The sequence below is a fragment of the Beta vulgaris genome, chromosome 3 (assembly GCF_026745355.1).
Source record: "Beta vulgaris subsp. vulgaris cultivar EL10 chromosome 3, EL10.2, whole genome shotgun sequence".
In the NCBI taxonomy this organism is placed as follows: Eukaryota; Viridiplantae; Streptophyta; class Magnoliopsida; order Caryophyllales; family Amaranthaceae; genus Beta; species Beta vulgaris.
In genome coordinates this window covers 16,880,523-16,906,192 of record NC_079204.1, presented here as the reverse complement: position 1 = coordinate 16,906,192, position 25,670 = coordinate 16,880,523, and the positions used below count along the sequence as shown (strand labels likewise).

At 36.3% G+C, this 25,670-nt stretch overlaps 2 protein-coding genes across 2 annotated transcripts; one reads left to right on the top strand and one right to left on the bottom strand.

The window, feature by feature from the left end:
• Nucleotides 1–1,621: 1,621 nt before the first annotated feature.
• LOC104889016 (cysteine synthase, chloroplastic/chromoplastic) lies at nucleotides 1,622–17,490 on the top strand. Its single transcript, XM_010674145.3, has 10 exons — nucleotides 1,622–1,920; nucleotides 4,606–4,715; nucleotides 5,220–5,277; nucleotides 6,281–6,544; nucleotides 13,863–14,000; nucleotides 14,184–14,235; nucleotides 14,319–14,398; nucleotides 15,729–15,788; nucleotides 16,288–16,368; nucleotides 17,170–17,490. Exons 1-10 carry the CDS (start codon nucleotides 1,696–1,698, stop codon nucleotides 17,257–17,259), a joined length of 1,158 nt encoding a protein of 385 aa, XP_010672447.1. The 5' UTR covers nucleotides 1,622–1,695; the 3' UTR covers nucleotides 17,260–17,490.
• Nucleotides 17,491–24,097: 6,607 nt separating this feature from the next.
• Nucleotides 24,098–24,979, bottom strand: LOC125495524 (uncharacterized). The gene has a single exon (XM_048640272.2). The coding sequence runs from the start codon at nucleotides 24,977–24,979 to the stop codon at nucleotides 24,098–24,100; it is 882 nt and encodes a 293-aa protein (XP_048496229.2).
• Between the last annotated feature and the right edge of the window lie 691 nt (nucleotides 24,980–25,670).

Genomic DNA, 25,670 nt, shown 5'->3' with positions numbered 1-25,670 from the left:
TTAAACAATTCATTATAGAACTCAGAAACTAATTATATCATTCAAAAACATACACTATATCATGCATAATCCACCTCATTTTAACGATCCATTATATCATCCAGACACTCACTAGTTATATCATACATAAACTCACTATATCATTTAGACATGCCCTATATCATTCAGACATGCATTATATCATGCAAAAACTTAATCTTTCTATATGTGAAAACACGTGTCACGATACTGTGATACATACCACACAACCTACATATCCGTGCATGTCAAAACATAAAACTAGATCCTCCAGTATATCGTATATGATTTCACTATATGTTTTCCGTTAATAAAATCCACTATATTATGTATAAGTTACTATATCTATCACTATATGAAATTAATATCAATTACCAACCCAATGCGTACTAAGTTAGTGTGTATCGTGTCCATTTAAGTTTTTTTTTTAAAATACTTTATTAATGAAAGATCATACTACATTTTATAAGAGCATGCCCCTCATGATTTTTTTGGGCATAAAATTGAGTCATGAACCTTGCTAAAAAAACATGAGGTTGCATCCATGGTTTTTTTATGTTTGTATTTGGGTCATGCTATGACTTAATCAATGGTGGTCATCCTATGACTTAAACCATGGTTGGTCATCCTATGATCCAAGCCAACCATTTGTGGACATGTAGCAGTGCGTCAGAAAGGTTATTTTTTTTGTTATTCAAATTTTGTAATTTGAATAACTTTTAAAATAAAATTTAAAGAAAAAAAAATCACCAATGATCCTATCTTTTTGAGATCTATAAATAGATATCCATTTTACTACAATTTTGACAGACTTCTGAAATTAATTATTTTCTCTCTACTTTATACATACATGAAAAATTATTTTTGGAAGCTTTTATTCTTGAAGAATTTTTTAATCAAAATTAACACTAGCAAATAGTAGTAGCACATAATAATTTTGATCAAATAATAATTTCGATTAACAAAAGTATACCTCTTTTATGTCGCTATTTAATACAACTTTACACGAGGGGGTCTTTAATCTAGGTAGCAATATCATTACATTCACTATCTTGCATAGCCAGCAAAAAGTTTTTGAGCCGTGTTCGTGTTGAGACACAATTAATTGTCCACATTTGAGTTCTATCACATTAGGGAAATAAGAGAGAATGTACCATTTTACAAGTTAGAGGAGTTACTTTTATTATTGCCAATTGATTTTATTATGAAACCTCCTTAGATCTTGTAAATGGAGTGAACCCTCCTACTTGTCCAACAGTTTAAAGGTGTCATATTCGTAGTGGATATCTACACCAATCTAACCTACTTATTAAGAAAAATGTCATATTAACCCATTTTTTGGGAGCCCCTCTCGACAATCCTGTGGTAAGATGAATTTCTTTTGTCCCATCCTCGCACAATATCACCCATCTAAAAATCCAACAAGCCCTAAACTCCCTTATTAACCCATTTAATTGAATGCATATAAAATCATAAATACCAACTCATTTATTCCACAACTTTATTGTCATATTGCATCAATTTTTGCGAGCTCTACATGTTGCGACACTCGTGGATGGACCAAGAGCGAGGTATATATTCATAATAGCCTCATAGTTCATAGGACAAGCATCTCAAATACTGTAGAATATAAAATACAGATTAGACAAAGTGAGAGAGAGAGAGAGAGGATAGAGAATGAGAGCAATGGCATCTTTGGTCAATAACTCCTATGCCGCGCTCAGCAGTTCCAAAGTGGAGCTCCGAGAAGTGAGGAACCTTGCCAACTTCCGAGTTGGACCTCCATCATCGTTCAGCTGCAGAAACCACAAAAGGGTGTCTTCCTCTTTCGTCTGCAAGGCTGTCTCTGCTGCGCCTCAGTCTGCCATTGAAGGCCTTAACATCGCTGAAGATGTTTCTCAGGTGATTCTTTCATTCTCATTTTATTTCAAATTCGATTCCTTTTCATGTTTTTGATTCTAAACTTTGTGGTTTTGGAGGTGGGTTTTGTCTTTCTTTGCGATTCTGTGGTGGGTTTTTCTTGGTGGAATGGTGGGGGTTTTTTGATTGTAAAAATTGTGTTTTTTTTTTCTTTTTCTGAATTCTGATAGTAGTTTTGAGGTGGGTTTTGTGTTTCTTTGCGATTCTGTGGTGGGTTTTTTCTGGGTTTTGTTCCTTTGACCAGTATAATTGGTTTACTTGCTGTGCAATGATGAAAAGTTTTTGGGATCTGTATACTGGTCTCATGATGTTTGAACTTTTTATTAAATGAAACTGAAATTATTTGGTCAATATCTTCTCTGGTGGAAATAGTATCATAATATGTGAAATGAGTGAAGTTTATATGTTCAATCTGGTTATTGTTCCAGCAGCACCAGATTTATCGGGTTTAATTTGAACTGAATAACTGGTGCATGAGACATAGAAGTAGCATTTCAAGGGTAGAATGTTTGGTTGACCTTGAGGTCGCCCCATCTTCATGAGAGATGTATAGAGGAAACGGTCATAAGCAATGTATTTGATCTAAAGTGAGTAGTGACCGTTGACCAATCACATTTACCAATCGGAAGGCTTACTAAATCATTGGTGGTGTTCTATAAATCAATGGGATTTTATTACCCTCATAGATACTTAGATTTTGAAGATAATTTTTTAAATGCTATAAATGCTGGAATTTCCTATGATTACTTAGATTAGAAGCGGCAGTTAATTAGATTTAACTGTGTAAAAACAGGAGATGTTTCAGTATGCTCAACAATAATGGTTTTGTTCCCTGCATGTGTTTCATTTTTGCATAATAAATTGTATACTTATGGTATAAAGACATTCAATGTTTTAATAATAATGAAGATTTGACTTGTGTTTTGGATTTTAAGAGTTTCGGGAAATGACCTACTTTTTTCGATTTGAATGAGGCACGGAAAGTACAAAAGAATACTCCCACCCTAGAGTATATGATTTGAAAACTCTTTGGAACCTCAAATGTCAAGAAAACTAGACGAAGGTCTACTTTTCTCTTGGTGGGAGGATACCACTGATCCAAACATGATTATATAGGAGCCCTCTCTACTATCTCTCGATACTCAATCTTCTGGTGGCTGTTGCAAAGTAGATTGACAGGCTGATGAGGGAGTGTTTGTGGTCTGGTTTGGTGATTTTAGGAAGGATCATCTTTTGAGTTGGGATTGAGTATGTCGCCTGAAGGCATGATGAGGTTTGGGTTTGGGAGAGTGATTTCTAAATTATTTCTCTTTAAGGAAATTGGTTGTGGCGTTTTCCATGTTATTGAGAGCAAATATGTTAAGTGACAAAATACGTGCAATGCTCATAATTGTCCCTTGAGAGTTGAGATTACTCCACTATTTCATTCACTTGGCCCTGGAGATTGCTTCACCTTTTTCTTCTCTTGGCCCTTGGGTGAAGTTTAAGATAGGAGATCATTGACGCATTCGTAGTTTGGAAGGAATTCACTGGATTAGGTAAATCCTCCCATTTGGAGAGGAGAGTTACACCCTTCCCATGATCTTTCCTCTCGACTTCTCAACTTAATGCTCCTGTTTGTCCTTATATTGCGAGTGCTTGGGATTACATATTTGGGTGATTTAAAAAAATTGGGTGAATTTGTAATTTTGTTTTTGGTTTGAGGGCAGCTTGTCCTTTTCCTAAATACATATCTTTTTGGTGTTTTATGTATAACCTTTCTTTATCAGGAATAAAAACATATTCACCACTCCTTTGCTCAATCTGCTTCACCTGAGCCCATTATATCAACTTATGAGAGCCTGGGAATTGGCACTCATTAAACTGTTGAATTTGCTATACACCAGAGCCCAGAGATTTATTAAATTCTATTATAATGAACAGTCAACAATGCTTTCCAACTTATATTATCCTTCTAACAGGAACATCACAACATCCGCATATGTACATTTCATGAATTGAGTTGATATACCATAATATTCCTCACTATTTAAATATTTTACATCTACACAACAAGGTAGTCTTTCTTTAAACTTATTAGTTACCATAAACGGTAATACCATTATATGGAAAAAAGGGATTTCCATTACTAACTCTAGAAAGTGGCCTTATAGAAACTGCTTAAAATGGATATATGGCCTACTATATTGAGACCGAGGGTGTATCTGGAACTTCTCTGCGGTTCACGTATAGAGAGAAATATAAATTGGTGTCAACTCTATTGGTACCTCAAATATTATGCAAATTATCTGGATACTCTCATACTCTCTCCAGGATTTCTACTGTATGTATCTTTTAGGTGCTGCCAGACGGAGTTTGCTGTCAATGAACGGATGTTTATGATGTTTGTAATAGGTAGCTTTGAAGTCTTACTACTTTGCAACATTAGGATGTCAATTGACAGTATGCGCTAACATTGCCTACAATAACCTCTAGACTCCTGATTTTAACATAATATTCTTATATTAGGTACACAAATTTTGTATGCTTTATGTTGTTACTTGGCAAACTGAAAGTCTTCTCATTATATTGCATTATTAATTAATATATATTTATCTGTTTCTGTGTTAAAATTCATTTGTTGAAATTCGAGATAATAATTTCTTTCCTTTTATTGTTATATTGTAGTTAATTGGGAAAACTCCACTTGTGTATCTCAACAATGTTGTAAATGGATCAGTTGCAAGCATTGCTGCAAAACTTGAGAGCATGGAGCCTTGCTGCAGTGTCAAGGATAGGTAAAAGATTGTCCCTATCTTCTTGCTTCCATGCTCTAGCCGCTTTCCTTGAAAATCTTCTTTGGTCAAAATGAGCACAATGTGGCTTTCTCTTTCTAATTTTGTGAGATGAAGTATAGCCTGAAGAACAACTTGTTTACTGAACAACTTTGCAAATTTTTCGTGTTTGATATGATAAGGTGTACACGCTTTGGTAAATATAGATGTATATCTGAAATACTCTCTCTTCTCTTTCTATCTCACTTCTGTTCCTCAATAAACGTGCCTCAACCCAATGTTTCTTTTAATTCAAAACGTAGCGAGTAACTCCCTTTGGACTTTCAATTATGTTTTCAGCAGGCAACATCATATCAATTCTTTGCAATTGTGGTTGAAGAGCCTATATTTTCAAAAGAAAGCTAATTTTGTGTATTTGTACTTTGCGAAAGTAACTATGATGGGACAAAAAATTTAATGATGTGATATTACAGTACTGAGATGCCCTTTTATTTTTTGTCCACACAGAATTGGCTACAGTATGGTTGATGATGCTGAGCAGAAAGGAGCTATCACACCTGGAAAGGTATTGCCTTTTGGGCTACAATTTTTGTATTTCCTATACATCTATATGCACTTGAAGCTTGTTGTATACTTCTATCTGTTAAACATTTGGTGCTTGCTTTGTTTCAGCACTTCACTTTATATTTGCAGAGACCCTTTTGTCAATGTTCTTTATCTCCTTTTGTTGCCTTCCTGTCCCATTCTTCTGCTTTGGGAAGTACATGTCAAGAGATTGATTCTGTACTGATTATTTAGGTTATGAAGTTTATGTCCTCTAAAAGAAAGGGTTTCTGAACGTCTTCATTTAAAAATACTATGCAATTACTTTTTTTTCCCTTTTTTTTTGTTTGCATATTAAAAATGTGCTCACCTTCCTCAGTTGTTTCATACTCAGTCAGTTAGTTATTCCATCCATGCCCTTGTTATCTTGCTTTATACTAGTATTTTAGGATGTCTCTAATTTATCTTCCACATACTTTTATAGCCGCCTCCATGTGAATTGGATATTTGGATCTCCTTTTCTCTTGCAATTTTCACTTCATCAAATCAGCCTTTTACTCACACTGTTGATACACTATCTCTTACTTCTTTTTCTCTCTTTATTCACTTTTAATTTTATTAGATATTAAACCACTATTTATCGCTACCTTTACTTGCTCTCTTAATGTGTGCGCCAAAGCATAAGTGGAGGATAAAATCTGGGCTATTCGTTTCCTTTTAATATCAGTCTTGGTTTGCGTCCTCATCCTTTCCTTTTTTAAGTGTACATAACTAAATTTCTCATTAGAGCTTTCACTATGTGCAATAATTTGATTGACAGAATGAAGTAAAATCTATCAGATAGAACATATTCTTATTAAACAGAAAATATAAGTAAGTTGTGTATAACACAAGTAAAGATCTAGTTACAAAGATAGGCAATAAACATGCAGTTTACATTCATGTCTCATATTTGCTAGAGGTTGGATGGCCTTTCCTTTTTTTTTTCCTCCCTGTCAATGGTTTAATGTTTTCTTATTATGTAGACGACCCTGGTGGAACCCACGAGTGGAAACACAGGAATAGGTCTTGCATTTATAGCTGCTGCAAGAGGATACAAGCTTATCTTGACTATGCCAGCTTCTATGAGTATGGAAAGGAGAGTTATCTTGAAAGCATTTGGAGCTGAGTTGATCTTGACTGACCCAGCTAAGGGTATGAAAGGAGCAGTTGAGATAGCTGAAGAAATCTTGAGGAAAACTCCTAATTCCTACATGCTTCAACAGTTTGACAACCCCGCAAATCCCAAGGTTTGGCTCATTACGCTTTTTTCACTGTTAACCATAAGCTACTAATTTTATCTACGGCTTAGTTCTTAATGACTGATAAGGTATGAAGGTTCTTGCGATTACTTTGGGTTTCAATTGTTACTTGAATGTTCTCATCTTTTTTTCTTTTTTTTTTTTTGTATATCTTATCTTATTTTTCCTTTTTTAAAAATGTTATCCTGCTTTGCTTTACACAGTTTGTTAGCTGGCATATTAGCCTCTATTTTAGACGCTAATCTAATACAGAAGCCATACAGAATGCTTCTTACTTAGATAGGAATCCAGCTACAATTTGACACTGGATATACTTCTATGCCTTTTTGGGTTGATTTGGGGGGTGGGGGGGTGGAGAGGGCTAGCAAGAGCTATCTATTTCATAAGCCAGGATATGATGCATCACATTTGGTTGGAGAATATTTGTAGACTGGCATAGTGAATGATCTAATCCAATATGAATTTGGTCAGTTGGGGTTTTTCGCTTTTGTTAATTATTGTCTTTGAAATTGATTGTAACCTAAATTTGAAAATCTCCAAGTGGGAATTGTCTAGCTGTGAAAGAGAACAGTGTGAATCAAGGCTCTTTTAGACACAGTTGTATGACCAAGGTAGGCACAACCGTACAAAAGCCTAAATTCACTCATATCATTTCATCTCATACCATATCACCCAGTCCCACGCTGTCTATCCACCTACTGAGGTTGCTGAGCAGTTGTCATACAAGAATATTCTAGTAGGCTAGTAGTTTTTCCCTATGTGAACCCAACTCATATGTCTCATTTGTGGCTTTGGAGCTTACACTTTAGTTTTTGGTGAGGCAAATGATCAATTTGAATGTTGAACAGAAAATATAAAAGTGACGGGATGGAGGGAGGAAAAACATGAAAGTTCTGTAACCTATGTTTACGCTTCTCGAATACGCTGGAGGAAAAAAAAGGAGTACAAGAAGAATTAACAAAGACAATTAAAATTTGTATGCATGTATTTTAAACAAGTTAACTTGAAGAACAAGCAGAAGTCTTGTAGAATTTGGAACATGTTTCATGATCGCTGTATCCCCACAAACTATGTCCAATTTGAGAGAAATTCTTGTATCTTGAATTTTGAGCTATGTTTGTTATAACGGATGTGAGGAAGAACAAATTATGAATGCAAAAAACCAATAAAAACAGACAACAGATTTACGTGGTTCACCAATTTGGCTACATCCACGGCAGAGAGAGGGAGAATATTTTATTATGAGAGTAGAACAGATTACAGAGAGAACAGAGGTTTTTCGTAGTGTAAAACCTAGGTAAAAATAACCTATTTATACAAAACGGACAAAAACGCGTAAAACGCGTTATGTTAAAACCGCCCGTCCCGCGCCCGCGGGGTATCGCCCGCGCCCGCAGCCTGAGACGATGCATTCTGAATTCCCGCGCCCGCGAGATCGAGCCTGCGCCCGCGGGTTTCCGAGCTTGGCTTGAATTCAAGGCATCTTTTACAAATCTCCACCTTGACTTGAATTCTCTCACAATAACCAGAAAACCAGATGCGTTGCTCACAACGCCCAGAATCTCCCAACACCAGATTTGTCCCAACAGACAACCAGACCAGATTAGTCCCTAAGGACTCCAGAATTGCCCCAAGAGGGCAATTAACAATCACGAATATTTAGTAAGTCCAAACAGTGTTGGAACTTACTCTGCGGAACCGGCTTGGTGAACATATCGGCAGGATTATCAGCAGTTCCTACTTTCTTCACCTTAATCTTTGTCTCACTTCTCAGAAAATGATATCTGACATCAATGTGCTTAGTCCTCTCATGATGGACTTGATCCTTTGCCAGACATATTGCACTTAAGCTGTCACAGAACACAGTTGCTTGATCATGATGTAGACCCAAATCACTGATTAACCCCTTTAACCAGATCCCCTCCTTAGCTGCTTCTGTTAAGGCCATATACTCTGCCTCAGTAGTAGACAAAGTTACAGTAGGCTGCAAAGTTGCTTTCCAACTTACCACAGAACCACCAAGAGTAAACACATATCCAGTCATAGACCTTCTACCATCTACATCTCCAGCATAATCAGAATCAGAATATCCTGCAACTAAGCAAGCCATATCACCTCCATAAATGAGACCAATATCTGACGTACCTCTAAGGTACCGAAAATCCTCTTGACTGCCTGCCAATGCTCCTTACCAGGATCACCCATGAACCTACTAACCACACTGACGCATGTGCAAGATCCGGCCTAGTGCAAACCATAGCATACATCAGACTCCCTACTGCACTAGCATACGGAACCCGACTCATGTACTCCTTCTCCTCAGCCGACTTAGGTGCAAAGCCACAGACAAATGATTATTCGAAGCACTTGGAGTATCTATAGGTTTTGCTGTTGACATGCCAAACCTTGACAATATCTTCTCAATATAACCCTTCTGTGACAAGAAAAGTTTCTTCTGAGCCCTCTCCCTATAAATCTCCATCCCCAAAATCTTCCTTGCTGCACCCAAATCCTTCATTTCAAATTCAGCACTGAGAAGTTCCTTCAATTTCTGAACATCTGACTTGTTCCTGCAGCTATCAACATATCATCCACATATAGCACTAAGTAGATGAAAGACCCATCTGTCAGCTTTTATGATACACACAACAATCATATGAGCTCCTGTTTGTAGCCTAGCTTCATCATATAGCTATCAAACTTCTTGTACCATTGCCTTGGAGACTGCTTTAGCCCATATAAGGACTTCTTCAACTTGCAAACACTTTTTTCTTTTCCAGGAATCTGAAAACCATCTGGTTGAGCCATATATATCTCCTCCTCCAACTCTCCATGTAAGAAAGCTGTTTTTACATCTGCTGCTCAAGCTCAAAATCCTGATGTGCAACTATCGCTAGTAGCACCCTGATGGAAGTATGTCTGACTACAGGCGAAAAAATCTCATTATAGTCTACACCCTCCCTTTGTGTGAACCCTCTTGCAACCAGTCGAGCCTTATACTTGACCCCTTCTTCAGATGTTATCCCCTCCTTTTTCTTGAAAACCCATTTACAAGTAACAATCCTCTCCCTAAGGCTTAGACACAAGCTCCCAAGTCTCGTTCTTATGAAGTGACTCCATCTCTTCCCCCATTGCAGCAAGCCAATGGGTAGACTCCGTACATGTAACTGCTTCCCTATAGGTTGATGGCTCATAGACATCCACCTCTTCAGCAACCTGCAGTGCATAAGCTACCATATCTTAAACCCATATCTACTTGGAGGTTTACCAAAATTTGTCCTTATAGAACGTTCCCGTGCCAGGCTAGGCGCCTCCTCACTAGACGTCGAAGATGATGGTTTTTCAGAACCAATGTGTTGATGATCATCACTCTCATCCTGAGTGTCTTGCTGCTCCACCTGTTTATCAACACTACCACTATCTGATACTTCGATGGACATCACAGTAGGATTAAACATAGAATTTTCATCAAAGACTACATTTCTACAAGTATAACCTCTTTTTTCAGACGGAGACCAGATTCTATAACCCTTAACTCCATCCCCATAACCCACAAACACTCCCCTTTTAGCCCTTGGTTCTAGTTTTCCTTCATTCACATGATAGTAGACATTACAACCAAAAACTCGCAAATCTGAGTAATCTGCAGGCTTACCTGACCACATCTCATATGGTGTTTTGAGATTGATCCCAGAATGAGGTCCACGATTTATCAAATAACATGCTGTATTGACAGCTTCTCCCCAGAACCTCTCTAGTCATACCAGCATTAGAGAGCATGCACCGAGCTCTCTCCAGAAGTGTCTGATTCATCCTTTCTGCTACACCATTCTGTGTGGTGTATCTCTGACAGTGTGATGCCTAGCAATCCCTTCAATTTTACAGAACTCATTGAACTCAGACAAACAAAATTCCAGACCATTATCAGTTCGTAGCCTTTTGATCTTCTTCCCAGTTTGATTTTCCACTAATGCCTTCCACTGCTTAAAATTATTGAAAGCTTCACCTTTTGACTTCATGATAATCAACCAAGTCATTCTTGAATAATCATCTATGAAAGAAACAAAATACCTGTGACCTCCCAAAGACTCCACGCGTGAAGGACCCCAACAATCAGAGTGGATATAATCCAGAGTACCTTTTGTTCTATGAATGCCCTTAGGAAACTTGCTACGATGTAATTTCCCAAAAACACAATGCTCACAAAACTCCAGGTTTGTGACCTTATGGCCACACAGAAGATCTGCCTTGGAGAGGATTTGCATTCCTCTCTCACTCATATGACCAAGTCTCATGTGCCATAGCTTGGTCATATCCTCCTTCTGAACCTCAGACGATGCAAGCTAACCTGAGATAGTAGAACCCTGCAGAACATACAAAGTACACGCTTGACCCCTTCAAAACCTCCTTTGAACCCTTGCAGACATCACAATTCCACCACTCCCTCTGAAACTGAAACCCTTACTGTCTAGTAGACTAAGTGAAATCAGATTGTTGGTCATCTGTGGAACATGCTAACATTTTCAAAGTATAGAATATCATCATGAGTCCGGATCTTGATAGAGCCTATTCCAACTATCTTACAGACTGCACTGTTAGCCATCGAAATATTTCCCCCATCTACCTGCTCATAAGTAGTAAACCACTCCCTATGAGGACTCATATGATATGACGCTCCAGAATCAAGAACCCACACATCACTATATGTTTTCTCATTTGCCACTAGAGCAAGGTCATCCTCAGAATTCGAATTTTCTGCTGCAACAGCAGCAGAACCAGAACCAACCCAGATTTGTTCTCCTGATGCTTCTTTTTAGGACATTCCTTCTTCCAATGCCCCTTTTCCTTACAGTAGTTACAGATATCATTAGGTTTAGGACCCCCTTTAGAATTTCAAGATTTCTTTCTTTTTACCATGTCCTTTACCACCACTACTACTGGCCACTAACCCAAAGACTGATTTCTGTACTACTACCAGATGCCTTATGGCGCAATTCCCTAGTATGCAAAGATGATCTAACTTCTTCTAGGGACACAGAATCTTTACCAACAATGAAAGATTGCACAAAATTTTCATACGATATAGGTAAAGAAACAAGCAGAATTAAAGCGGCATCCTCATCCTCCACCTTCACATCAATATTACGCAATTCTAATAAAATTGTATTTAATTGATCTAGATGATCTCTAAGAGGCATACCTTCCTGCATTCGCAGACTGAACAGACGTTGCTTCAAAAGCAACTTGTTGGTTAGAGATTTTGTCATATACAAACTCTCTAATTTCAACCACAGACCAGATGCGGTTTCCTCCTCCGCGACTTCAGTGATTATGTCATCTGCCAGACACAACATAATCGTTGAATGAGCCTTCTCCTCCAGAACGGCCATCTCAGCGGTGACTGAATCCGTTGCTTTCTTTGCCAACGGTGCCCACAACCCCTGTTGCTTCAGTAACGCCCGCATCTTGATCTGCCACAGACTAAAACTATTCCTCCCAGTAAATTTATCGATTTTGACATTCATCCCAGACAGGGAAAAAAAATGCGCTCGCGGACGCGTTCGCGGGAACGGTCACGTTGTCGCGGGAATGGCTTGTAACGGCGAAATAGAACGTTTCGCGGCCGACGCGGCGTGATTTTTTTTAAAAAAATTCACATTAATATGTTTTAACCTTATTTGCATTTTTATAGTTTATGAAGTATTATTACAACATAATATAATCAAATCTAATAGAATATCATGTTTCCTCAACTATATAATTAAATCATTAAAAAAAAATTGGCCAATGTATGAAAAGAACGGATGTAACGGGGATAAAATCGTTCTAACGCGGCAAGTTCGCGTTACGGAACGGACAACGCGGCGAGAAGTACATGAATTTTATTATGGCGTTCCGTAACGGATTTCGCGGAACGGCAAATCCAAAATCCGTTACAGAACGGCCGTTCTGTAACGGAACGGGAGAGTTTTAATTCCCTGATCCCAGACATCTTTCTCACACAGATCGATCACCAAAGCTCTTGATACCAGTTTGTTATAACGGATGTGAGGAAGAACAAATTATGAATGCAAAAAACCAATAAAAACAGACAACAGATTTACGTGGTTCACCAATTTGGCTACATCCACGGCAGAGAGAGGGAGAATATTTGATTATGAGAGTAGAACAGATTACAGAGAGAACAGAGTGTTTTTCGTAGTGTAAAACCTAGGTAAAAATAACCTATTTATACAAAACGGACAAAAACGCGTAAAACGCGTTATGTTAAAACCGCCCGTCCCGCGCCCGCGGGGTATCGCCCGCGCCCGCAGCCTGAGACGATGCATTCTGAATTCCCGCGCCCGCGGGATCGAGCCTGCTCCCGCGGGTTTCCGAGCTTGGCTTGAATTCAAGGCATCTTTTACAGTATGTAGACAGTCAAACATGAGCCATTCTAGTAACTATGTTTGAAAAGTAACTCAAACCTTAACCCGCTCTTGCATCCTTAGGAAAATTTAACAGGCATTATATATTTGTTTTGGCTGCTTAGTGCTATAAACCTCTTCTATATGGTCTTGCTACGCTTGCCTAGGAAAAGAAGGATCTGATAGACATGCACCCTCCTTTTCTGGCCCAGGGGTTGACAATGCTAAGGGAGGAACCTTCCTTGTAGATGAGAAGTATGACTTTCCTGAGTGCCATGGATGGGGTGGGGGGAATTTGTGTTTTATCTTTGCCATCTAATAATGTAAATAATGATGTCTGGTTAAGAGGCTATCATTGGAAGCAACTAGCTCATATCCTTGCAGTTTATTAGTTTTAAATTGCAAGCCATGTATGCAAGTAACTCTTAATACTTGTCTCATTGCTAATTCTAACTGAAAATACTAGTAATTCTTAATTTTTTATTACTAAAGAAACTAGGGTTTCTAAAGATGTTTCAAATGTGATCATTGTGATGTGACATGCAATTTTTAATACTATTAATTTGCATGAGAAGTTCATCAAATGTGAAAAATAACATATGATTGTAAGTATCTGTAACACTCAGGTAAAGATCAAGTTGCTTATTATAGGCATAGTCTTCGCTAGGGTCAAATGTTCAATGTGCTAAACTGCTAACTGCTATAAATAGGAATCCTATCTGTAAGTAAGATATTGCCTCCTTACCCATGACACCTCTGTGTTCCTATTGATCCAGCGATATGTGACTGAAGTGCTATAGAACCTTGTCAACAGTCTTCTTTTCCTGGGTTACTTGAGCAGTTATGTCTTATTACATGTATATAGAGTTATGAACTTTCTGATTCCATCATCACTGCAGATCCATTATGAGACAACAGGTCCTGAGATCTGGGAAGACACAAAAGGCAAAGTGGACATTTTTGTTGCAGGCATTGGAACAGGAGGGACAATATCTGGAGTTGGTCGATATCTCAAAGAGCGCAATCCTGATGTAAAGGTATTAGCATCCTGGTAGTGTATACTTAACATAGAATTTTTTTTTTGTGCTTCAAAAGTATCACGTGGGGTCATGAATAGCTAACTCAAACTCAACAGCCTTCTAAAGAATGTTGTTGAGTATATTTGAGAAGTATCTTGTTCTACAGTTTCTGGCCTAATGTGGTATTTTTTGATTTATAAGGTCATTGGTATAGAACCTACAGAAAGCAACATACTTTCAGGTGGAAAGCCTGGTAAGATGAGAGTTTCTGTCTCTTCATTCCTATAGTTTTCAGGCATTGTGCCTTTTATTGAACTTCATCTCGTTGGTGTGAAGGTCCGCACAAGATTCAAGGACTTGGAGCTGGTTTTGTCCCCAGGAATCTAGATTTGGGTGTGGTTGATGAAGTTATAGAGGTGATCATCTACTTTTTCTTATCTGTTATCTCATACCTCTGCTCGAGTGCACTGCTTATGCCTAAATGAAGTATAGCTCCATTACCTAAATATATGTGTCAAAGTGTCCTGTGTCATTGAAAAATACCTGTACAAGTTTCATCTAGTTGAGTTAGGGGAGAGTTGCATAGGTTTTGACCTCATACTTTCCCAGCAGTGAGCTGTGGTCATCTTGTAACTGTTGGTGGGTGTTAGTCCTCTGTGTTAGATTATAGGCTTTCCACTAAGTAAGACGCTATTGCTTCAGATTTTGGAAATTTAGATCAAATGTGATACATTATGATATAAGCAAAAGTTTTAACTTGGCTTCTATAAGTACATCATTGAAGTTTTTAGAGCTAGACTTGGTTTGTAAGCAGTGAACATAAAAATCTGCATTTGTTTCAAAAGATGCGTCCGTGGCCAAAATGTTTTTGTTTGAAAATGTCCTTTTACACTATCCATGCACCATTGAATGCTAGTCTATAATCTATGGTGTGAATATAATATTTGTTCCTTCTGATAATAGTATGGTATCGGCAGGTCCCAACTATAGTCTCTTTTTTATACTATCAATGCCATCTTATATCTGAACCTTTAGTCAGATGACTCAGATCTGCATTTTTAATATGTGTAAAAGTGGTCAAAAATGCTTTGGATCCTGAAACGGAGCGATTAATAAGTTGTGGCCATGCTTGGATATTAACGTGAACTGTTCAGTTAGGTACATTACCGATGCAACTTTGACCAAGTTCAACCACATTGTTAATATGTGTAGAAGTGGTTAAGATGGTTTATATGTTGGAAAGGAGGGACTAATAGGTTGTGTCTATGCTAGGACATAAACATGTTGGATGGGTGCATGCCAATGCAACTTAAACTAAATTTTCCTGTACTGTTGATGTGTAAAAGTGGTTAAAATTATACTTCCTCTGTTTCATAATACTCGCTACACTTTTCATTGTGGGAAGTTTCACATTACTTGCTACACTTTCTTTTTGGGTAATGAAATTTCTCTATCTCTCTCCTCTCACATGGGTCCCTTCTCTTTTTACTCTCTACCTCTCTCTTCTCCAAAAATTACCTAGGAGTCCGTGAATTGATAAGTGTAGCGAGTAATATGAAATGGAGGAAGTATCTTGAAATGGAGAGCATAGTACATTGTAGTCACCGTATGCAAGATATGGATGCCCTTATATGTATAAATTCAAACTGAGCCAGCATGAACAAGACTATGTCTTTTCTGAGGGTCTTTTGAACTTGTGAGGAAGTTGGGTTCTTTTTATCCTGAAATTTTTAATTTCTGTCTCAGGTATCTAGTGATGAATCCGTTGAAATGGCAAAGCAATTGGCAATGAAAGAAGGCTTGTTGGTTAGTACAATCTGTACATTACATGTGCATTTTCAGTTCTCAAGTTTGGACACTGTTTGATTCAGTATTAAGTAGAATTGGTGCACCATTGTTGTATACTTGTATTGCCTGTTTTGCTTCTACAGTTGGTGCTACCTAATCAATTTTGTACAAGTATGCGATGTAATGTGTGAAATCTTGAAATCTGCTTCTGGACTATCTCTTCTAACATCTACAAAGAAGAGATGTGTGTTCAGATACAAGCATGTGATTTGGTTTGTGAAATTTTATATCTGGCTTTGGACGATCTCTTCTGTTGAGCTACGAAGAACTAGAGATGTGTGTTAATATAGACCAAGTTTATTTTTAAAACTTAGCTCTCAAGTTGGGAAATTGAGAGTAGCACTATCAAAGTCATTTTTTGTGAAGTTCTCAAAGTCATTATTTGAGTTTTCATTGGATTTTTTTTTCTTCTTTCTTTCTTTGCATCGAAGTTCTGATTCATCTTTCCTGGCTTCAGGTTGGCATTTCCTCTGGAGCAGCAGCCGCAGCTGCAGTCAAGATTGGTAAAAGACCTGAAAATGCAGGAAAACTGATAGTTGTAAGCCCTTCAATCTACTGCCTTTTGTCTGATCTCTTGAATCCTTTCTCTATCTCACTCTCATTGTCTCTCACACACACCACACATAGTCTAGGTGTTCACTCCCCCTAATATCTCACTCGTGGTAGAGGAGTAGAGGACTTTTAGTTGTCTTCGAGTTGAGAGTATATTTGCAAGGTTTTTACAAGTTATTCCAATTATAGACTGGACTGCATTCATGTTTGTTTTTAGGTTGTTATTACTACCTTTTCTTTTTTTCTGCTCATTATTTTATGCACAGATATTCATCATGTTATTGTAATAACTTCTACTCCCTCCATCCCAAAATATAGTTCCCATTTCCATTTTAGGTGTCCCAAAATATAGTTCTCGTTTTTATATTTAGTTTCACATTTATCCGTAATTTGTCTAGAAAAACCGTGTCCCATCATTTATTTGCTTCTTGAATTTTGTTTTTTGCTTTGTTTATTCAGCCCAAGTGCTACAATTAATGCTCTTTTCACCAATTATTCTCCATTCTCTCTCCTAAAATCATCTTTTGTCATACAACATTTATTTAAATAAACAAATAATTTTTAATACCCCTCTTAAATTCTACTTACCTTAATTCCCGTGAAAAAATAGAAATGAGAATTATATTTTGGGACGGAGGGAGTACTATTTTGCTAGTCTATTGCAACTTATATTTTCCTATCTATACTTTTGAACTGACCTTTTCTGAATTCTTCCAAACTTCACTGACTTTCCTTTGTCTTTGATGGACACCTTCCCTTTTACTCACCAATATTTCCGTTGTTGCAGGTTGTGTTTCCTAGCTTTGGTGAGCGTTACCTATCATCTGTCTTGTTCCAATCTATTCGGGAGGAATGTGAAAACATGAAGCCAGTATAAAGACAACTTGGGCATTGGTACTCATGGTTTTGCTCAGTCTTAATGATAACAAATAGACTTCGGCTGCCCATCAATCTTTAGATTTTGTGCTCATTTTCAGGTTTTGGCTCTTCCTTTCTTGTCGCGGTTTTGAATGCCAATTGGATACTTAGAACCCAGAATGATCTATGTTTTCTCAATTTATTTGTTAAAATATCAATAAAATATGCAGAGCAAATGATGATTTTATTACATGGACCATAGCTTGTTATTTCACTAGTACCCCGTCTTTTTAATGTTTTTCCCGGTCTTCGTTAGTCCCTTGAATCCTTCATCGGATAAAGCTATCATACATTCATACCTGTCCAAATCTTCTTGCATTTGATAGTTTTGTTTGGTGCACGAGTTTTTATTTAATGCCATAGGAACTTTCTTACAAAAGTGGAGGTTTCTGGCTTTTGCCATCTATCTGCACTCTGCTTGACAACAACATTCATTCAAATAGTGGGTTGTGGTCAGATAAAATGTTTATATTTCACGCCTGCGCCTTTTCCTGCTAGTCAAAGGTTTATTGTCTTTTTTCATAGATGAAATATACTTCCTCCATTTCATTTTACTCGCTATACTTCTCAATTTACGGACTTCTAGACAATTTTTGGAGAAGAGAGAGGTAGAGAGTAAAAAAAAAGAGACCCATGTGAGAAGAGAGAGATAGAGAGAGTTTATTGTCCAAAAAAGAAGTGTAGCAAGTAATGTGAAACTTTCAATAATGAAAAGTGTAGCGAGTATTTTGAAACGGAGAAAGTATGTATATATATACACTCCAGCTTTTTATGCATAGGCTATTAGCTATTTCTTGGGACCATTTCTAATGCCAGAGCTTAACTCTTCACGAGTCGAGAATGAATTTGTGTAATTTTAATATAGAATGTCTTTTCTATAGGTTTCTGATGGTGCATTTTTACTTCAAAGACCAGGATATGTTTTGATTTATTGATTTGCATCATCATCATACAAGATTTACCGGACTCTAATGAGATTTGTGATGTATCATTGAGTACACCCAACACTATAGTTGGTGCTACTTTGATATAGTATTTGCTTATATTTGTGGCGTTAGGTCTACCAAAAATGTAGTTGGTGATGTATAAGCTAACTTTTTTTTTTTTTATTACTGTTAATTAAAAGCTTAGCAAATGAGAACTTATGGCACAATAAAGAGGTACAACCTAACACTTACACGGATACTAAAGTAAGAAATTTGGCAACTTGTTTGATATTTATTGTTCTCTCCTCTAATAATGGACCTTAGAGGAATGATAGATTCATCTTTTCGTTTTTAAACTATATATTCTATGGACTTAATTTATTTGCTTCACCACGGTTCATCACTAAACTATACTCATTACCAGGGCCGTCTTGGAAATTTTGGGGCCCCGGTTCTAACATGAAAATTGGGCCCCTAAATTTATAGAAAATAAAGATGGAACTCATGGAAGGTTAGCGTTCTAAAGATGGAAAGTTGAAAATATAAAGATAGATCATTGACAAATTTATTAAGGGTGGGAAACAAAGGTGATTTCTTCAAATATGAAGTAAAATTTGCAAAATAATATATTTTAGGGCACTTATAATTTTGGGGGCCCTGTGCTATTGGGTTCTTTGCACACCCTCATCTACCCCTCTGCCCATTACAGTTGGATTATTGTATCGAAATAGAAATTTTGTTGAGCACTCCTTGGACGTAATCAAGACAAGATTAGAAAAGTATCGTGAAATTTTGAGTATTGGCTTTTTTTATAAGAGGATTTAATGATATTATGAAAAAAATAGTTAAATAACTCAAACAACCATTTGTTTTTTTTATCATTATAACTCTTTATTCTATGAATCATTTACTCATAATACAATTAATTGAGGAAACAAACTTATACTATGTAATCAATGAGTTTGGTATTGGGTATTCATTCCTCTAGTTATATGGGAAAGAATGCCAATAATTAGTAGCTGGTTTGACAGTTTCAAGTTTCCAACACTCTAGTATAAAGGTCGTAAGAGCATCTCCAATGGTTGTTGCTTGGAACTTGCTTTGTAATTTTTAAAATTTACTAGCTACTACCTTGATCAGTGGAGACAAATTTAGCAATTAGCTTGGCCAAGATAATCAACTTTGGCAAGCTAATTTGCTTGGGCAAAAATCTGCCAAAAGCAAATCCAAGATTATTGGAAAAGTGGATCTGATTAATGGCAAGTGAAACTCTTTTAAATGAAAAGTTATAGCTAATTATTAGAGTACTAATTAGCTAGAAATGAAAATGGGTTGAAATCTTATGTGGCAAAGCAAGCTAATTTGACAATTAACTTGCCATTAAAGTTGCTCTAACTCGTATGACCAACAATTTATGCACCTACTAAGGCTATGTTTAGTTCACCTGAAATTTTCTAATCTGAACTTATCTGATCTGATCTGAACTTATTTTTTCTGATCTGATCTGATCTGATCTGATCTGAACTGATCTGATTACAAGATCTTATCTTTTAGTTTTTTCTCAATATATAAGAAAAAATATAGTCATGTGGGGTCTTGTTTGATTCGTCTCAATGAGTACTTTATTAATATTCAATTATTATATTTTTTACTAATATGTAATGAAAGATATAATGATTTTTAAATATAAGCATGATCTGAACTGATCTGATTTGAACTTATTTTTTCTGATCTGATCTGATCTGATTAGATCTGAAATAAGCAAAAATAAGGTGAACTGAACATAGCCTAAATGTCTAAAAGATTATGAATATATCGTATGATGGTCCATACAAAAAAAAAAAAAAACAAATGCTTTACTTGTTGCACTATGTCCTACATTACTATGTCTAAAAAACTAAAAGATTTATGGTGGTCCATGCCAAAAAGTAAAACAAATGCTTTAGTTGCACTGTGTTTGTCAGTAATCATTCTCGGCACTCAGCAATCATTCTCGGCACTCAGCAATCAGCACTAGCTAAGCCTATCCTTGCATGCAAGGATACTCTCGAAAGAAACCACAAGCACTCGCAGTCACCAAAAACCTTGAAGGAAGTTGAACAACTATCTATCATACACTTAGATGATCCGTGGATATATATTTTTAAGAATTAGTTTTCTCTTATTCTTTATCTGGATGACTTTAAATGAGCCAATTTCCCTCAAAAATAAAATAAAATAAATGAGCCAATTAAATAGAATGCGTAAAAGTTTCACATGAGCCCATTATCATGAATGAAAAGATCTCTATATGATATGATTAGCAAATAAACAATAGCATTGAGTGTGGATATATAGTGAAAACACTCTGAAAAGTTGACAATTACTCCCTCCATCCCAATTTATTTACTACATTTTGCCATTTAGGTGTGTTCCAAATTATTTGCTACATTTGCCAAACATTCTACAAATGATAATAAAACAAACCTACTAAACTTCAGCCCAATTAAATTAGCTCAAATTAATACCCATCCAACCCACCTAACACCATTTATTACCAACCTCCCCCATTTAACCCTCCCCCAACCCCCCTATAATTACTCCCTCCAAAACCCTAATCCCATCTCATCCGTCATTTTCCTCTATCTCCTTCCGACTCTTACTTTCCTCTCTCTTCTTTTTCCTCAAACCTTCAGATCTAGGGTTTGAGAGTGCAAATTTCTAAAAAAAAAAAAATGTAGATTAATTTTCTACTCCTTCTAACGATCATTCTAAAACCAAAATTTGTGATTTTTGAGTGAGTTCTAAAACTGAGTCCCCTGTTTCTTGTTTCTGTCGGTTTTCCATGGATGATTTAACACCAAATTCAAAGAAAAGACTTTTTGATTTGCTTGATGTGTTTGATGCTAAGGCTAAAAATTCTAGGATTTCAAAAAAAAACCCTTGGATTTTGGTTCTTTTTGCTGGGCTTGTGGCGCGCCTTCAACAAAACCACCAGATCTTGATGTTGGTGGTGTAGAGAAGGGGAAAAACCTGAAATTTTGGAAGATCCACCTCCGGAAGGGTTCAAATCATGGCGATCTTATCTTCGGTGGTATAAAAACCATGAAGAAATGATTTTTGAACGCCCCCTGGTTGATTTTGTGGGAGATTGGTCCGCTCCTTAACTTTAATCTCTGTGTTTAAATTTTAGGAAGTTTTTTTTGCTATGCTTTGCCTGTGGGATTGCGTTTGGTTAGATTGCATGTTTAGGGTTTCTGTTTTTATCTTGTTTTTGCCTCGATGTGTTTATAAATATGTTATTTTTGCCTTGATTTATTTATAAATATGTTAATTTTGCCTTGATTTGTTTATAAATATGTTATTTTTGCCTTGATTTGTTTATAAATGTTTTTTTTGCCTTGATTTGTTTATAAATATGTTATTTTTGCCTTGATTTGTTTATAAATACGTTGCGATGGTTTGATTTGTTTTTTATGTTATTTTGTGGTTTGATTTGTGTATAAATATGATGTTTTTGGCCTTTTATTTTATATATGTGGATGATTTCATGTTTTATGTTTTTTTAAAGCCTCGATCTGTTTTAATTACATATACTATGTTTTCTTTCTTGTTTCGCCATGATTTTTGTATATTAATGTCTTGTTTTCGCCTTGTTTTGTTTATAACAATGTTATTCTTGCCTTGATTTGTTTATAACTATGTTTCTGTGGTTTGATTTATTTTATGTTGATTTGTGGTTTAATTTGTGTTTAAATATGATGTTTGTGTCCTTTTAATTTATATATGTGGATGATTTCATGTTTTTAGTTTTTATAAAGCCTCGATCTGTTTTAATCACATGTAATCTGTTTTCTTTCTTATTTTGCCATGATTTTTGTATATTATTGTCTTGTTTTAGCCTTGATTTGTTTAAAACAATGTTACTTTTGCCTTGATTTGTTTATAAATATGTTATTTTTGCCTCGATTTGTTTATAAAAATGTTTTTGTTTTATGTGGATGATTAGCAATTTTAATAGTTTGTTTTCTTATGTTGTTTTGTGGTTTGATTTGTGTATAAATATGATATTTTTGGCCTTTTAGATTATAAATGTGGATGATCCGTTTTATGTGGATGCTTTCATTTCTGCCTTGTTCTTGTTTCATCCATGATTCATGTATGCTTGTGATCATGTTCTGCCTTGTTCTTGTTTAAGCCATGATTCATGTATGCCTTCATCATGTTCTACCTTGTTCTTATTTTATCCATGATTCATGTATGCTTGTGATCATGTTCTGCCTTGTTCTTGTTTAAGCCATGATTCATGTATGCCTTCATCATGTTTTGCCTTGTTCTTGTTTTATCCATGATTCATGTATGCTTGTGATCAAGTTCTGCCTTGTTCTTGTTTAAGCCATGATTCATGTATGCCTTCATCATGTTCTGCCTTGTTCTTGTTTTATCCATGATTCATGTATGCTTGTGATCATGTTCTGCCTTGTTCTTGTTTAAGCCATGATTCATGTATGCCTTCATCATTAACTGCCTTGTTCTTGTTTTATCCATGATTCATGTATGCTTGTGATCATGTTCTGCCTTGTTCTTGTTTAAGCCATGATTCATGTATGCCTTCATCATGTTCTGCCTTGTTCTTGTTTTATCCATGATTCATGTATGCTTGTGATCATGTTCTGCCTTGTTCTTGTTTAAGCCATGATTCATGTATGCCTTCATCATGTTCTGCCTTGTTCTGGTTTTATCCATGATTCATGTATGCTTGTGATCATGTTCTGCCTTGTTCTTGTTTAAGCCATGATTCATGTATGCCTTCATCATTTTCTGCCTTGTTCTGGTTTTAGCCATGATTCATGTATGCTTTTGATCATGTTCTGCCTTCTTCTTGTTTTGGCCATGATTCATGTATGCTTTTCATCATTTTCTGCCTTGTTCTGGGTTTTAGCCATGTACTCTGCCTTCTTGTTTTTGTGTGTGTATTGGTGTGATCCTCTATGATGAAATGGGATGTAACATCCAAATTATTACTCCATTTTGCATTTAATCAGTGGTAAAATGAATAGGATTGTAGTATAAATAATTGATGAGGCATGTGTGTTATATTTTGGTGTTATGTTGGCTGTCCAAAAGAGTTTTAATGACTTATAATATGTTTACATGAGAGGTGCACTATATTCCTCAATGATGAATGAGGTCTGATGATTTATACTTTGGACATGATGCTTTTTCACACCATTATAGTCATATTGCCACCAGTTATTTAAGCTCTTCTTTTCAACTTTTCCTCTGATTTAATTCATGTATTGAGTATTATGGATGAGTGGGGACTCCCTGAGAGGAATTTTAATCATACCAAACTTGTATTTTCAAATTGTTTTAATTCATTATCATTTTGTCTTAAATATGAGTGATAAAAAATGAGATCTAATTGAATTTATCTTGCACCAATGTATTATCTTGTGCATGTTTAATTTGATTTTCTTTTTTTGTCACTCATTTGTTTGATTCAATGATACCCTGTTTTTTTTTTACACGAATTCATATGAATTGTATGTTTGTACTTAATACTTTTTATGAACTGTTTATTTAACTTATCTTCATATGAACTGTTTATTTAAGTTAACTTCATATGAACTGTTTTTTTTAACTTAACTTCATATGAATTTTTTTTTAACTTAACTTCATATGAACTGTTTTTTTTAACTCAACTTCATAGGAACCCAAAATATTTACATATTATAAATGTAAAGCTTAAATACAAAATGTTTTCATGTACATATACAAAATGTTTAACCAACCTATATGTAGCGTATTTTACTTAAAAAAGTTATGTTCTTCTTGCACTCTAATGCCTAAAAAAATGGTCTTCAAATGCCCATTGCTTGCTGTTTCTGTTTATAATATTATGCCAATACCATCATCTGAATCTGATTCCCCATAGTTTGCTTTTTGTTGTTCATCTTTAATATGACCTTCCTCTGCCCATTTTTTGCTCTCTTCTACTAGTTGTGGGGTGATGACAATACATGTTGGTAACTCTGCCCTCCTCTCTAGGGATTTATTCCCCATATGTGGTATGTGGTAATTGTTGTTACCCTTCACTATAAGAGTCTCCTTCATCACTTGTTGTAGAGTTAACCATATATGATTGTATAGCTTAGGATCATAATTGTCATATGCCTTCTTCACTGCCTTGACCAACTGTTTCACAGTTCTAGGTGCAACTTGATCTTTTAATGTTTGAATTGCATTAGAAAAACCAAGATCCAACACATTCATATCAAGAGATTGTGCTGGCTGATTGATTAATCTTATGTCAAATCCATCCTTTTTTGACTCTAAGTTGAATTGAGCATCATCACTTGCTATGTGTGGCCTTGCATTGTCTTGGACAATCCATATTTGCTTGCATCCATCCTCTGGCCACTTCTCTCTTATGGCTGGCAGTATGTGGTTTATTAGCTTCTCTCTTATGACTTCTTTTGTGATGCTTAGTTGAGGTTTGGTTTCAATGACCCCTGCATCTCTGTTACAACTCCACCTCTTTGCTGCCACCTCTTCTATGAATGGGAAGATTCCTATCTTCCCATCAAACATGACCTCCCAATTAACTGTGATAATTGGCCTTGCTAGTGCAGCTATGAACATTATCTTGATGATGAATCTCTTGCTTTTGCATCTTCTATATGGTTCTGCTTCACCTATGGCTAGGTAGTACCTCTGAGAAATTTTGCTCATGCAAAACCATTTCTCATCCACATGAACCAAATTGTACATGTTGCTGAATTTTGGTATTGTTTGGATAGTGTTTGGTATGAGAACCCAAACACCACAACACCCTTGCAACCCTATGTGCTGGGGTCAGATGTGGTTTGATGGCATTAATGTGTTTTTTATAGCCCCCCTTTTCACCAACCTGTGCAAGGTTGACTTGTGCATACCTAATGCTGCTGCTGTTGATCTTATACTTGTCCTCTTCCTTAGTGGAATTGAAGTTAATTAGTTGTTGAGGATCCAATTGAATTCTTTTTCTGCCTACCCTCCCTGTTTTTTTGTGATTGACCTCTATTATTGCATTTTGTTGGAGTTGTTGTGATACATTCTTCCATATTCTACCAACTGTCCACCTTGAAGTCTTCAACTCAATTGCAATTCTTAGTATAACTCCATGAGGTAAAGTGAAGTGGCCATAATTATTTCTTTGTGCTACTTGTTGTAGCTTGTTTGCAACATGACCTCTTGCATGATTGTGCAAAAACCGGGTCCTATTGACCACTTGTTCTAGCTATTGCTGTTCTTCATGCTCTTCATCTGTTTCACTATCTGTCCAATCATATTCTGTGACTTGGACATCTGAGTCATCATCTAACCACTCAACAACAAACTCCTCATCACCATTTCCTTGTTCTTCTATTTCAGTGAAGAAATCTTCTTCTTCTTCTTGAGTTGAAGCTGCTGATGGTGTGTT